This window comes from Uranotaenia lowii, unplaced genomic scaffold, assembly GCF_029784155.1.
Source record: "Uranotaenia lowii strain MFRU-FL unplaced genomic scaffold, ASM2978415v1 HiC_scaffold_58, whole genome shotgun sequence".
Classification (NCBI taxonomy): domain Eukaryota; kingdom Metazoa; phylum Arthropoda; class Insecta; order Diptera; family Culicidae; genus Uranotaenia; species Uranotaenia lowii.
Window position 1 is genome coordinate 110,846 of NW_026598511.1, and position 14,155 is coordinate 125,000.

Sequence of the window (14,155 nt, forward strand, 5' to 3'; positions counted from 1 at the left end):
CCATTGTTCTTGAAAATGGGTTTTGTTAGGAATTTGGAGGACAACGTGAGTTGCGATACGTCCTTTTGAATTTTTAATCAATGTGCATTTTAAACGTCATTCTGAGCCCTCCCCGCAAATCATGCTCGCGCTTTGGCGGAGTTCAATTTTTATGCTGCTATGCTTTTGCTTTCGCACACGTCAAATGAAAATCTAAAATTTACGAGTGTTAAATTTTTCAAAAAAAATTCAGTATTTCGTCGATTTTGCGAACTTGTTCGATGGCTACGGAATGCTCAAGCGGAGCACCATTCCGTTGACAACCGATTGGTCGGATTAAAGTTCCAGTGGATGCTGTTCGGATCAGTGATTTTTTCTTTAGGTAAAAGTGCTACCCCGCTCCAGGTGCAGCCGCAGGATTGTTCTTTTTTCTTCGGACAAAAAGAAACCGAAAACTAAAAAAAAGGGATCATACAATAAATTTTAATCTGTTCTTCAATTTTGTAAAAGGACTTAGCAGTGCGCGATTGATGCTCTACGGTTTCGAATTGTTGTAGGAAACTATCATCATGGAAAAGAAACGAGTCACATTAACCACAATCGGGGACGTAGTGAAGAAGAGTCCTTTCGGTGGGGGCGGGAGTAGCCCTTTCGGCCCGAATTCGGACAATTTTTTCGGCGGTGCCTTTGGTGGCGTAGGGCCGGGATTGCCTCCAGTACCAGGCAGTTCGGGACCATCAACAAAAAATGGCACCGCCAAGGAACGCAAAACCGTGCGATTAGAACTGAAACTGTTCGAACCTACGGCAAATAGTTTTCCGGAGTTCAATTTCGCTAAATTGGTGCGGGAAGAACGGGTGAGTTAAAATGAAAGGATTATTGGAACATTGATATTTATTGTAACTCTGTGTTGTAAAGTAAGACGGTGGTAGGTTTTATTATAGACACTATAATTTCATATAGTCTGGCAAAGAGAATGACGGGAGCCAATCGAACTGTCATTCGCGCGGAGCCAATCGAGCATTCTATGATAATGTTCAAGCTCTTCATAACTCTTTCCAGTTGCAAAATAAAAAATAGTTTATAAGATTCGTAAACTACATGCTATTTTTGTCAGTTCAACTGCAAATGGCTTTTGAAAAATATAGTATATTCTATAGGTGTAAAACTAGTGGAAATTATGCTAAAAAACTTTAGTTAATGTTTCCAAAAAGCCAAAAAAGGTTAGTGAATCACAATACTTCAACCATGATTTTCCAATATTTAGAAAGTTTGCTCGATTGGCTCCCGCGAATGACAGTTCGATTGGCTCCCGTCATTCTCTTTGCCAGACTATATGAAATTATAGTGTCTATAGGTTTTATTAATGAAGACATAATCAGCCTTGATAATACCTAGTTTCACGCTGTTGTGCCTACTAATAAATTATATTTTTCCTATTTATAACATTGCAAACATATTTAAATTATATTTTTTTAAAATCAATTTTAGAGTACTAGCCTCAATTATGAAATATCAGATTGTTTTAAGATAATGTTTCTAATATTTCACCTATTGAGCTACTGATAAATAGATACTTCAAAAAAAATTAATGTAAACTTCAATAAATACTCTCGTCGACAGTTCGTATTTCGGCTTCTAGGCTTCGCTGCCACGAGTTTCTGGGTCTGCCTCTTTTTCGAAGTCCTTCTGGATTCCATTCAAGCGCCTCTCTGCAAATCTCGTACTCATTTCTTCGCAACGTGTGCCCAATTCATCTCCACTTACGTTCCCAAATCTCGATTTCTAGCGCCCTTTGATGACACCGACGATGTACTTCCTCATTTGAGATCCAATTGCCTGGCCACCAAGCGCGGATGGTGTTTCCGCAGGCAGCGATTTACAAATACTTGTAGTCTTGAGTTAAAGTTTCGAATTTTCGTTCGTAGAGATCTCTAACGTGAGCGTCAGGTTGCGGAGATTTGCAAATTTAAATCGGGCTTTTCTGATCCGGGTTTCGATGCCTTTCTTGGTACCACCATCAGGCGTTATCTGGCTACCAAGATACTGGAAGCACTCCACTTTCTCAACTTGTTGCCCAGCTACCATGAAATTGAAGAAATTTCCTGTGTTGATCTCCATCGACTTGGTCTTTCCGACATTGATTTTGAGAGGTCAACTCTCCATTGTCGAAGTATTCCACGGCAACCCTCGGTTCGATCTGCAGTCAATCGACTCAGTCAAGATCTCATCCATCGCGATGAGAAAGAGTAGCGGTGATAAGATACATCCTTGTCTCACTCCAGCAGTTACCGGGATTGGTTCGGACAAGACACCGTCGTGCAAGACCTTGCACGAAAATGACTCGTATTGTGCTTCGATGAGATGGACTAGTTTCTCTGGTACTCCTCTTCGCCTTAGAGCCGCCCAGATGTTTTCATGGTTAAGTCGGTCGAATGCTTTTTCGAAATCAACGAACAACAGCAGAAGAGAGTCCCTGGTATTCGTTGATTTGTTCCAGTATTATTCGTAGCGTTGTGATGTGGTCCACACATGATCGTTCGGATCAAAATCCAGCTTGTTGCCGTCGGAGTGTAGCGTCGATTTTCTCCTGGATCATGTTCAGGATCACTTTCAGGGTGGCCACAACATTTTCATTTTGAAATTCCCGGTTTTTTCCCGGTTTTCCCGGTCAAAAATTCAAGGTTGTCCAGACTTTTATTGTCCATTTTCGTCGAAATATAGCAGAATTATCAACATATTTCATTGATTTGGTTGTTTCACGACTTTCAGATCATTTAACACTTAGACGAACTCGGTTCTATTTTAAGTTTTCATCATATTTTCTTAAAATTGAAAAAAAAACATCCTACACAAAATCGTTATGGATTTTTTTTAAATCATGTTTACAAAAAAAATTAAAAATGGTGTGTCAGGACTTTTCATTCAATCATTCGTCATGTGACATTCTATCATTTTTTCATAAGTTATAGATACCAAGTGTGTTACTACAGCTCACGAAATCCACGTCTCTGAGAATATTCGAAACTGTTCTGAAGGCGATCAATCATGTAACTCTATAAATTCAGTTAAAATGTTGTTTCCCGAGGTCAAAATCTTGAAAATAAGCCGTTATACATAAGTTCATCAGTTTCTAAAAATCTGTAAATATAAGATTGTAGGACATGATTTTCTGTTGCTGTGAATTTGAAAATTGTCAATGACTAATTAAGGGTAAATTTTGAAAAACCATTATTCCTATCTAGACGCAGTGTTTAAATTCATCTAGAAGTATTGCCAACACTAAAAATTGTTACGTATCAAGAATCTTAACAGCGTTCATTATTAACCAAATTTATCTGAGTAATTATGAACAGATAAGACCAAAAAAGAATAATCTTTGTTCATGTTGACCCTACCGTTTTCCGAAAAACTTGTTGTTTTCAGCAAAGTTTTAAAAAGATTTTCTTTGATATTTAGCAAAGATTTTTTATATTGAAATACCAATAATTGAACAAAAAACCAAAAAAAAAATTAATCGTTGTTATAATTGTTTTTATACAATTGAATTTTAGCACCGTTAACTATCAGACACTGAAAATTGTATCGAAAAGTGATAATTATCGATATCTACTGTTTTTTTTGCCTGCAGTCCACCATCTACTTGATCATCAGAAATTTGTAGTTTTGCATGGTCGTTAACATGTGGTTATTTGTAGAGATACGATTCTTGTAAGTCAATCAATTAATTTTCAAAGGAATTTCCAGAATTTGCATAAATTGTGTATGCCAATCGTAAAAAGATTCGACATTTTCAGCACTCGACGAAATTTACAACTCGTGTTAGAGAAATCAATTTTTGCAACTTGTTGTAATAAATTACTAATAAGAAACCATTCACAAACATTGTTTTTGTATCGTTTCTAAGTTCTGAATGCAGAACATGAAAATCAAGCTCTCTATTTTGAATTCTGACTTTCAAGGTTTAAAAAATAATATAGACAACGAGTTGCATCATCTTGATTTAACAAGTTTAAGGATTATTGAACAGCATATCAAAGTTTGAGATGAACAAAAGTTAAAACATTCATTCAATTCAGATGTACCTATTGAATTTTTTTTTATTTGAAATTAAGGAATTTCAGTTTTGAAATTAATATTTAAACAAAATGCATAAAGAATTTAAAATTATGATATCTAAATGTATTATCGTAAATCAATAAAAATTAGAATTTTCATAGCGTAGTAAAATTGTAATTATAATTTTGCAATTTAAATTGATTAAAACTCGAATCAAACTAGCTATACTATTTAAAAAAAAACGAACTTAAGAACCCACGAATTTTAAGTTCAAGGTATAATTCTGATTTAAAATTGAAATCGCAAATTTCGAAACAAATTTAAAAAGGAACAATGTAATTTTGGTAGCAGCCATAAATGTTTTAAAGAAAAAATTCTAAATTCTCTACTGCATATATGGTCTCGAACTTGAAAAAAAATTGTTTAAGATGATTCAGTTCTGTAAATAACTGAAAAATAAAATTATAATTAAAAAAAAAAGTGATTTCATATATGACTTACACAGATCTATTTTTTTTGCTAAATTAAACAATTCATTCAGTAGATGGTTAGCTTTGTTATAAAGAAAAATGTGGATTTGATCTCAGTGAAAAAAGTTACAGTTAATTGTTCAACATATTTTTTTTTTGAGTCAGTTTCTTGGGATTAAACTATGAACAAATAACTGCTCCGGTTGAGTTATAACATATTTTCTAATAGTTTTTTGGAAACAACCCCTGTATCAGGGAGAATAACCTTATAAGTTTTTGCTAACACATGCTAAGCTAAGGCTAACTCTAAGGATTTATGCAAAAACCAATTTAAAAAGTGTACAATTAAGGTTTTGAATATCAAAGAAACTTAACAGTGTACATTATTTTTTTCAACTGTAATCTGAGTTATTAAATGCAGATTACAATTAACAAAGCCATTGGTTTAAAAATTGATTTTACCGTCTTGAATTCGAATCATTTATCAGATTTTATCAAATCTAGTGATATTGGGTTTAACTAAGTTTTGAGCTAAATCAATCATTGATAACTAATAAACAGACAACCCTCTTTAAATTTAACACCTTAGAAAAGTTCTAAAATGTTTTCAAAAATTAACCCTTGAATTTCAAAAACTAGAGCTAGCGGAAAAAACCGAACTGCGTATTTGGATATGTCGTCCTCAGATTAGTCATAATCAGCTCTTAAACCCTCTTCAAACTAAAAAACGTGAATTTTGTTTTGCCTTGTACCCCCGTAAAAAGGGAAAAATATTAGATTATTTTTATCGCAATATTTTGATATTTTGTTTAAATACTTTACTCGAAACACAAATATGGATATTTTAAGTGAAGTACCATGCAATGTAGAATAATGTTAACATTTTCAAAGAATTTACTTAGTGTCTTCTACCGACATAAACACACCCTCATGTAAAAGCTCATGAAAATTCTGAACAATGTTACTAAAATTTCATATAACTATTTTATTTCAATTTTTGTTTTTTGGATAAATTATGACCAGTTAGCGAAAAATGTAAATTTTGAAAGCACAACTTAAAAAATTGATTTGAACTCCTTGATGGTATTTTTTTCAAACAGTGCGTTTGATAAGAGATGTTTTCCTTTTTAACTCAACAAAGTCAAATTTATTATTATTACACATTTTTTGAACTGTTCAATTCTGTCTTGGAAATTTAAATTATAATTCTGAATTTTGAGTTTTTCTGTTGAATTCCTGATCTTGGAACCAAAGCTGAATTTCGGTTTCCTTTTGTCAATTTTCCCGGTTTTGGATCTAAATTCCCGGTTTTTTCCCGGTTTTCCCGGTTCGATTTTCAATTCCCGGTTTTTTCCCGGTTTTCCCGGTTTTCCCGGTTCTGTGGCCACCCTGCACTTTGTAGAGTACTTTGGGGGTTGTACAGATCAACGTTATGTCTCGTTAGATACCGTACTCTGTCAGGTCTCCTTTCTTCGGGACCTTTACGAGGAAACCCTGCATTCAATCGGCCGGGAATGTTGCAGTATCCCAGATGTCAGCGAAGTGCTCAGTCCATCGTTTGAGCTGATCTTTTCAATCTGTCAATAATTGACCTGCTCGGTATTTTAGCGGCATTCTAGCATTGTCCAAGTATTCGGATATCTCATTGGCGCCGGCTCTTTCGCCCTCTTTGACTAGAGAGTTTGTCCAGGCTCTCTTGTCTCGTCTACAAGCTCGTTATCTGCCTTTTCCAGCTCCGCATATCGTAACCGGGAGCCTGCTTTGGCTGACCAGGTACATGCCTCCGATCATCGACCATCCTCCAGGTTTCATCCGACATCCATTCACTTCTTCTTCCACAAACTTTACCGAGAGTACCATGGCTCGTCGTGATAAAGGCATTCTTGATTCCACACCACTGTTCTTCGACTGTTCCGTCTGTCGGCAATTCCGAGGCTCGGGATTGAAGCTTTTCAACTGATGCCCTTTTCACCTCTGAGTTCTCCAACCGGCGGACGTCGTATCGACACCCGACTTCCTCCTCGCGCCGTTGGACATGCGCAACTCTCAGTCGTATCTCGCCAAGGACGAGGTGATAGTTAGATACAATGTCTGCGCTTCCTTTGTTGCGGACATCAAGAAGGCTTCTTCTCCATTTTCGACTGATGCAGATGTGGTTAATTGGTCGATGGGGGAAGAGCGATCCACCGATCACCATGTTGTTGGTGTCACAAAATTCTACAAACAGCTCTCCGTTTTTGCTCATCTGTCCTAGACCATGGCGCCCTATAATGCGCTCAAGGTCCTGATTGTCGGAGCCAATTGTTGCGTTGAAGTAACCTAAGTGGATTTGAATGTCACCCTTAGGAATTTTCTCAACCACACTGTTCAGTTGACTGTAAAACTGCTCTTTCTCCTGCCAATCGGCAACGTCAGGTTTCTAACCCGTGTTCTAAATCTGGCTACGATTATTCTTGCGTGTATCGGTTCCCATCTAATGAGGGCCGCATGGGCCTGCGGGCTTAACAGGAGATCAACTCCTCGTTCCCTAGTGGCGTGTTCTCCTTGTATGCCAGGGTAAAGCAGGACTTGTCCGGATCGTGTCTTGTGTTCCCCAGCGTTAGGCCAACGGTCTTCGCTCAGTCCCAGAATTCCTAGCTTGAGGCGGCTAGCTTCTCTAGCAAGTTGAGCCAGCTTGCCTTATTGGGCAAGGGTTAAAACATTCTAAGTTCGTCGCCAAAGTTCCAGGTCGGTCATTTCTTTCGGATTCCGTAACAATTTAACACATCGGGAGCAGTAGGTTGTTAGCCTAAGGTGGAGCTGCCATCTTGGACTTAGCTTCAGCCGCTCGCTGTGAAACAGACGCTGTTTGAGCTGCCCCTGACCTGGGGAACAGACTCGTGCGGCCCTTCTCAGTCTGCATGCGACCAAAGCATCCACCTTGTTTGGGTACCCAATCTCTGCTTAGGTTAGTCGTATCCCAGCCGGCATAGGAGATAAGAGTTGTGAATAAAAGGCGGCATGACCACTATGGGGCCTCATGTTGCCCATTATTCACCATTCCATTCCACATTCAAAGGATAATGTGTCTCCAATACAAGAATTTGATAATTATGTACCTATGTAATTCCTAGCATTTTGTACCTACAGTTGAAATCTATATGATTTTTCTCTCTCTTTCTCTTAGAAACGGCAACGCAAGGTGGACAAAAAGGTCACCGCTAATGGGTTCCTCTCGGATGCTGCCGATGGTGATGACGATGTCGCAAGAATAGCGAAGGAGCTTGAGAAAAAATATGGAGCTGGAACGGCATACAGTAGCTCGGGGAAGTTTGCGCGATCCAGTCAGTTGGACTATTGCGATCGCGGTTATGGCTACGACGAGGATGATTCGTTTATCGACAACACGGAGGCGTATGACGAGCTCATCCCTCAAGAAGTGGAAACAGTATGCGGAGGTTTCTATATAAACTCGGGTCAGCTAGTTTTCACAACGCTCTCAAACTTCGAACGGCCAGAGGATGCGGTGCGGATGCCGAAGCCAAAGAAACGACCATTGTCAAGCTCAAGCGAAAGCAGTGAACCGGAAGAAACAACGCCAAGTACATCTAAGGCAAAGCGGAAAGACGAGCTCGGGAGTGCAACTAGTGGAGCAGAAAGTGGGCCAGGAAAAAGCCGAAAAGTTGAACGGAAGAAGCTCAACGGACACTTGGGCAAAAAGCAAAAAACTAGCGGTGACGAAAGGCCGCCTTTACCGCAGAAAGAAGGAAAGAAGAAAAAAGAAATTGCTGGAGGAAAAGAAATCAAGGTAGTAAAAACGACAACTGTCAAGGATATGTTGAAAGCAAAACGCGATAGCTTCCGGAAGATGACGCAAGAAAAGAAAGGTCGAAGCAGTGGGTCTGTTTCGAGCTCTGAATCAGGTGACGATGAAGATCGTGACGAAGATGGCAGTGAAGATGAAGATGGGAGCGATGGTAGCGATAGCGATTCCAGTGGAAGCAGTTCAGATGATTCTGACAGTGAAAGTGCATCGGAAAATGAGAAGGATGGCCAAGCCATTGGAAGCGAAGCATCGAAAAAGAATGAAATCAATCTTCCAGATAATCTACCAGACCATTTGCTGCAAGATTTGAGAAGCCTCAGAGAGGTGCCTAAAAATGCTAAAGGCAAAGTTAATTTCTTTGATAATTCTGTGGCAGACTTATTGTTGCAAATTGATGTCAGCTCAAGAATTTGCGGAGGAAGCGCTAGGAATGCCATCTATAAACATTTGGAGGATCAATTAAAAGTTAGTCGCCAAACTTTGATGATCAAGATTAAGAAAATACGCATTAGGAAAGAAGATAATAAGGTCAAGAAAGCATTGGGTAAGCTCGAAGATGCCGTTACTGAGGTGATGCCGAAGATTATTACCAACTATGAACAGGAGAAATTGAAGGTGTCCGAATTGCGCATAGCCATGTCGGTAGCAGGAGTAGAAAATGGAGATAAAGCTGAAATAAAGTCACCTAAAAAGAAATTTCCTTGGAACGATCAAATTCGAAATCTTCTATTTGATATTGCTACGATACGAAAACAATCATTCCATATTCTTCGACCAAGAAAAGAAACGGAAGAAGATTTTATTAATACCTACTTGAAAAAAAATGTAGTTCCCCTATGGCCAAGCGGATGGATAAAATTTGAAGATCTTCAAAGGGAACTTGATCGACGGAAGAAACCAGTCGTGAAGCAAATAGCTAAGGATTTGAAAAAAGCTTCCCTAGCTACGAATCCAGTACCGGTGAGTTCTGCTACCCCAACTTCAAGTGCAAGTAATAAAGCGGAATCAGTATTAACACCTGTGACCAAAACCTCAAATGCATCAAAACTCGATGAAAAGAAAATTGTAAAACTTCCACAATCATCTCCATCTCCGGCTGCATCTCTTACCATACCACCTATAAGCACTTCGCCAAGCAGTGCCAAGAAAACCTCAGATCATAGTATCATCAATATTATCAGTTCACCTCCCAGCAAAAGTTCCGCACATTCCAGTCCTTATCAACCGCCGAGACCTCAATCGCAGCCCCATAACCGCGGTTTCGATGAAGATCTCATCCAAACACACGTAATCAACCTCGATAAAGGAGATCCTCCCGGCCATCACTCCTCATCTGGTAACCTAACCAATATGCCTAAGGATCTTCGAATAAGCTCACCGGCTCTCTCGTCAGCTTCCTCTGCTTCGTCTTCGCGCAGGCCATCATGCTACATGGATCAACCACCGATGGCTCACACAACTCCGAGCACCTCTACTATTCATGGGAATAGTCCTAGTCAGCGAAAGGATCGGCGTAGTTTAGACGACGACAGTGACAGCAGTATAGAAATCGTCGGAGAGTACAACGTGTGGGATGGCAAAAAAGTAGATCCACTCAATTTAGCTCTTCCAACCATCAACAAGGATAAGTACAAAAAAATCAATAGCATAACAAAGGGGAGCAACAAAGGATCAATGGCAAGCAATATCACTCCGGTAGCATTTAATCAGAACAATAATCTAGACAAGGCGGCAAAGTACGCGAAAGCTTCGGGATCAGTTTCGGCCCCGGTCGGTGGATTCGCGCTGCCAACCATGGCGATGAATCTGATGCCGAATATGAAAACATCCAATTCAGGCCCTAGCTCATTACCTCGAATGCAATCGGCTCCCGGTGAATTGGATGTGATGCGCATAATGAAGGAACTTCAGGAGCTCCAGGTATTTTTTTTCTCAATACTGTTTTTGCTTTATCGAGTATACTAAATGAAAATATTTCTGATAAATACAATCAAATTCCTGAACAGGCCGTTCAAATAAGCACGGTAACCAAAACTGGAAGTTCTAATGATGGACACAAAGCTACGCACAGCTCGGCTCCATCCAAAAATCAACCTCACCCTACGAATGCTAATCAACATCAGCAACAGTCTCACCATAGTAAGTAGTGACAAATCCGTTTGTTGAATTTAATTGTATAACCATTTCGGTTAAACACTATATGATCCACTTTTATATGTGCTACCATCGTTGTTTGTGTTCTAGCAGTTCAAATCTCACAGCTGGCACAGTTTCTCCCAAGGTCATAGAACATACAGGTAGCATCAAATCGTGACAGCTGCATACCGATGAACAACACTGCCACCAACAACGTAACCACCAAAACAAAACAATCAATCCCGGCGGCATTGCCGGTTGATTTAAGTCGGGTAGAGTCAATCATTATTTAACATATTGCTATTTGGATGTTACTCTACTGCAGTTATTTGTATGTGGCCTTTTTAACGAATAAATAAGATCGCTTTACGTTAATGTTTTTACCTGCTGTAATGTTTTTCCTGTAGAAATTCAATTTTACGCATCTATTTTATTTATCGATCGTTCTATTGGAACATTCATTAATCGAACAACACTTACATTGAAAAAAAGTAAGGTGATAGACTTTGAACGACTAAGCGAAATTTAGATTTTTTGTTTTTGTCCAACTTTTTGAGAATTTTCAAAATGGTTTACTTAGAGGATATTTGAAGATTTTATACCAAAACCAAAATTAATTTTGTCGAGTTCCCAAACAAATATTTATTGCTTGTTAAAGAAAAAGAAAATAAAATTTAATATAAAATGCAGTTTTGGAAATGGATGTAGGTATCTATTCTCGTTATTTTTAAAGGTTTTATTTTAGACACTTTACCAGCAATACGTCATAAGTGTTTTTATTATTTTTGTTTTTACAAGTTTCATAAATTAATATCTATCTCATCATGTTTCTAAATCAATGTTAAATCATTAATATTACCCTAAATTTGCACCAATTTAACTTCTCTATATCCGATCATTTCTGTATTGCCAGGTTCATCGTCCGGGTTGATCGACTGCGACAGCTTTGAATCCGACTATCTGTTTGCAAATTATACCTACGATACTGCACGGAAACGAAGCTCGCACTAGCAACCAAATTCGAACATTAGCATATGAAAAATAATGATAAACTTTATTGGGAATGCCACGGATAAAATCCTAAAAATGTCCTTAGTTCCACAACAAGACTGTGGTGCACTCAAAGCTGCCAACGTTTGTGTTTAAGATGCGCTCCTGATCCTATCTAGTTCTACAGTTATTTTATATGATTTCTGTTTTGTTATGTTTGTCTGAAAGGTAAAACCGCTTTTTTAAGTTGAAATTATTTATGGTCTGGTAGCATTATTTCTGCACTGCTTGATGTTGTTTTAATTTGCACAAAAAACTGCTTTGAAAGAAATTTTTCAATCTAATCTTTTTTCCTGGCCTTAAATTTAAATAATCCAAAATCTCTTCCTGTGTCAGGGCTTCATTTTAATATTTATTTCCCTTATTTTTCAGAAATCGCGAATCCGATTCCCAATGGAAATTTCGGTGAAAGTAAGCCGAACTCGGCATCCAAAATAAAATTGATAAATCCGGCAGCGGTGAGGATGAAAAATGTGAATCCAAATTGAACACAAGCAGTCAAATGAGCTGGTCCACGTTTCACATACCCAAAACACAAATGTACATCCAAGATGTTGTTCGATAATTTATTGTTGTTTGTAGGTAGTTTAAGCATCCTTTGTAGGACAACTGTGTCTATTGGCTGGTAGGTTGAACTGTGCCAGATTTGTCGAAACAAATCAACCGTTGTAACAACCAATGAATACATTTGAGTGATTGATTTTCTTAACTTTATCAAAACGAAAGCTATTTGGAAAGTTTGGTTGGAATTTCAAATTTAATTTATAGGAAAAAAGTTAAACGGTTAAATATTCTTTTTTCATATAAATGACGAGTCGGAGGTAAAATTAACATTCAATAAAGCAAAAAAAAAAACTGTCGATTTGAAGTGGATAATATAACTTTACGTGTTTATACGTGGATGGATAGGATGATTAGACATAAATTGGAAATTCTTAAAAATAAACTTATGGTATAAATAAAAAATTATAATTTTTAAAATTTTGTTAGTGTTAGTTTAATATCACTTACCTTGTGTTGACTCCACCCACTGTTGTCGAGCTTAGCATGATGTATGGTCAGTTTCCTCTCAGCCTTGATCGAGTTCGGTTGATTTTTCTTCTCTCGTGACAAAGGGCAAGTGTAGAATTTTGGTGCGGTAAATCGACAAGTGCGTGGCCATGAGCCCGTCTCCCGGCGATCATCCAGACAGGAAGCTTCCTGTTTGGATGGACCGAAATAACCTGTCCGGTCGCTTACATTATCTGTTCCTTCGAGGAGCAGGTGGTCAAAGTCTTCCCAAGAACCCTTTTACAATCGGCAAGTCAATAGAAAAACATGTCGGTAAAATTGAAAGTGGATACTATGATAGCAAGAATCAGTGGTATGTGTTGAAAGTGCGGAACAAAGAACAAGTTAAAAATCTCGAACTATTAAAAAGTTTAATCGATGGAACAAAAATAGAAATCGGTCGCCATCCGAATTTAAACACTCGAAAGTTTGTGGTTCAATGTCATGAGGTCGGTGAAATGACGAACGAAGAGCTACTCGCAGAACTTATACCCCAAAAGATTATAAAAGTGCAGCGGATCACCAAAAAAACATCAAACGGAATCGTTGGAACGTCTACTTTTATTTTAACCGTTAACAGCACCGTGATACCCGAGTTTATAGACTTCGGTCTTTTAAGATTGAGAACCCGAGTTTATTATCCACTACCCCTGCTTTGTCGAAAATGTCTGGAATATGGTCATCCGAAGACCAAATGCACGAACCAAATAGCTTGCATCAAATGCTCCGGAAAACACGAAAGTACAACGTGTCGCAATGACCCGTTTTGCTTGAACTGCCAAGAAAACCACAGTCCAGTTGATCGAAGCTGCAAAATCTGGAAAAACGAAGCCGCTTCACTTAAACTCGCCATCGACCTGAATATCTCCCTAACCGAAGCTAGGAAAAATCTAACATCCACCACTAGCATTTACAACACCAGCTACGCTAGCGTAGCCAAATTGCAACCGCACACACCTCATAGTCATCAAAAACCGAAGTCTTCAAGCACCAACCCGAGCGAAGTACAACAGCAGCAGCATCAACCTAACCCGAACACCAAACGAAGCTACCAAAAACCGAATTTATCAGCACCGACCGAAAAACCTAGCACAAATGTGCAAACGGACTCACCACCTAAAAAACGAAATGATCCTCAACCTATAAGCTGCTCATCCTCCAATCCAGAAATGGAAGTTAACAGTGATCAGAGCAAAAATAATGAAACCCCCATCTTTACTTATGCGCTCCAGTGTCCTACAGCCACGGTCTCGCATAATAGAAAGTTCCAAAATAAACCTATCCCCTTCCCCTTCCCCATTCCTAAAAAACCCAACATTAGATTTAAAAAATAGACTATTTTGTATATTGACCATCGGCCAGAAGAACTTTGAATTAAGTAATAGGCCTAATAAAACCTTTGTTGAATAAAAAAAAAAAAAATGATGTATGGACCCCTTAATTTAACAAAGTCCCATCTACCTGTGCTCACTTTTGCCCAAACGTTAAAAGCCCATGGTCGAGAACACAATAAAATCACATGACACTTGGTATCGTGACGTGACTCCAACACTCGGAAGGCAGCAACTGGTAGAGATATTTTGTTTTGCAGTTTTGTAACGTTATC

General features: G+C 38.5%; 2 protein-coding genes across 8 annotated transcripts; both read left to right on the plus strand.

Moving 5' to 3' along the window:
• Positions 1 to 115: 115 nt before the first annotated feature.
• LOC129760344 (yemanuclein) lies at positions 116 to 12,480 on the plus strand. Of its 7 annotated transcripts, none has more exons than XM_055757986.1 (6): positions 116 to 836; positions 7,675 to 10,233; positions 10,320 to 10,452; positions 10,558 to 10,721; positions 11,363 to 11,667; positions 11,872 to 12,009. In XM_055757986.1, the coding sequence occupies exons 1-4, from the start codon at positions 549 to 551 to the stop codon at positions 10,599 to 10,601; spliced, it is 3,024 nt and encodes a 1,007-aa protein (XP_055613961.1). In that variant the 5' UTR covers positions 116 to 548; the 3' UTR covers positions 10,602 to 10,721; positions 11,363 to 11,667; positions 11,872 to 12,009. The 7 variants fall into 7 exon arrangements, with proteins under 7 accessions (XP_055613961.1, XP_055613959.1, XP_055613962.1 ...); XM_055757987.1 differs by having other exon boundaries at positions 117 to 836; positions 10,561 to 10,721; XM_055757984.1 differs by lacking the exon at positions 10,558 to 10,721.
• Positions 12,481 to 12,659: 179 nt separating this feature from the next.
• On the plus strand, positions 12,660 to 13,883 carry LOC129760341 (uncharacterized). Its single transcript, XM_055757978.1, has one exon. It carries the CDS (start codon positions 12,660 to 12,662, stop codon positions 13,881 to 13,883), a length of 1,224 nt encoding a protein of 407 aa, XP_055613953.1.
• Positions 13,884 to 14,155: the final 272 nt, after the last annotated feature.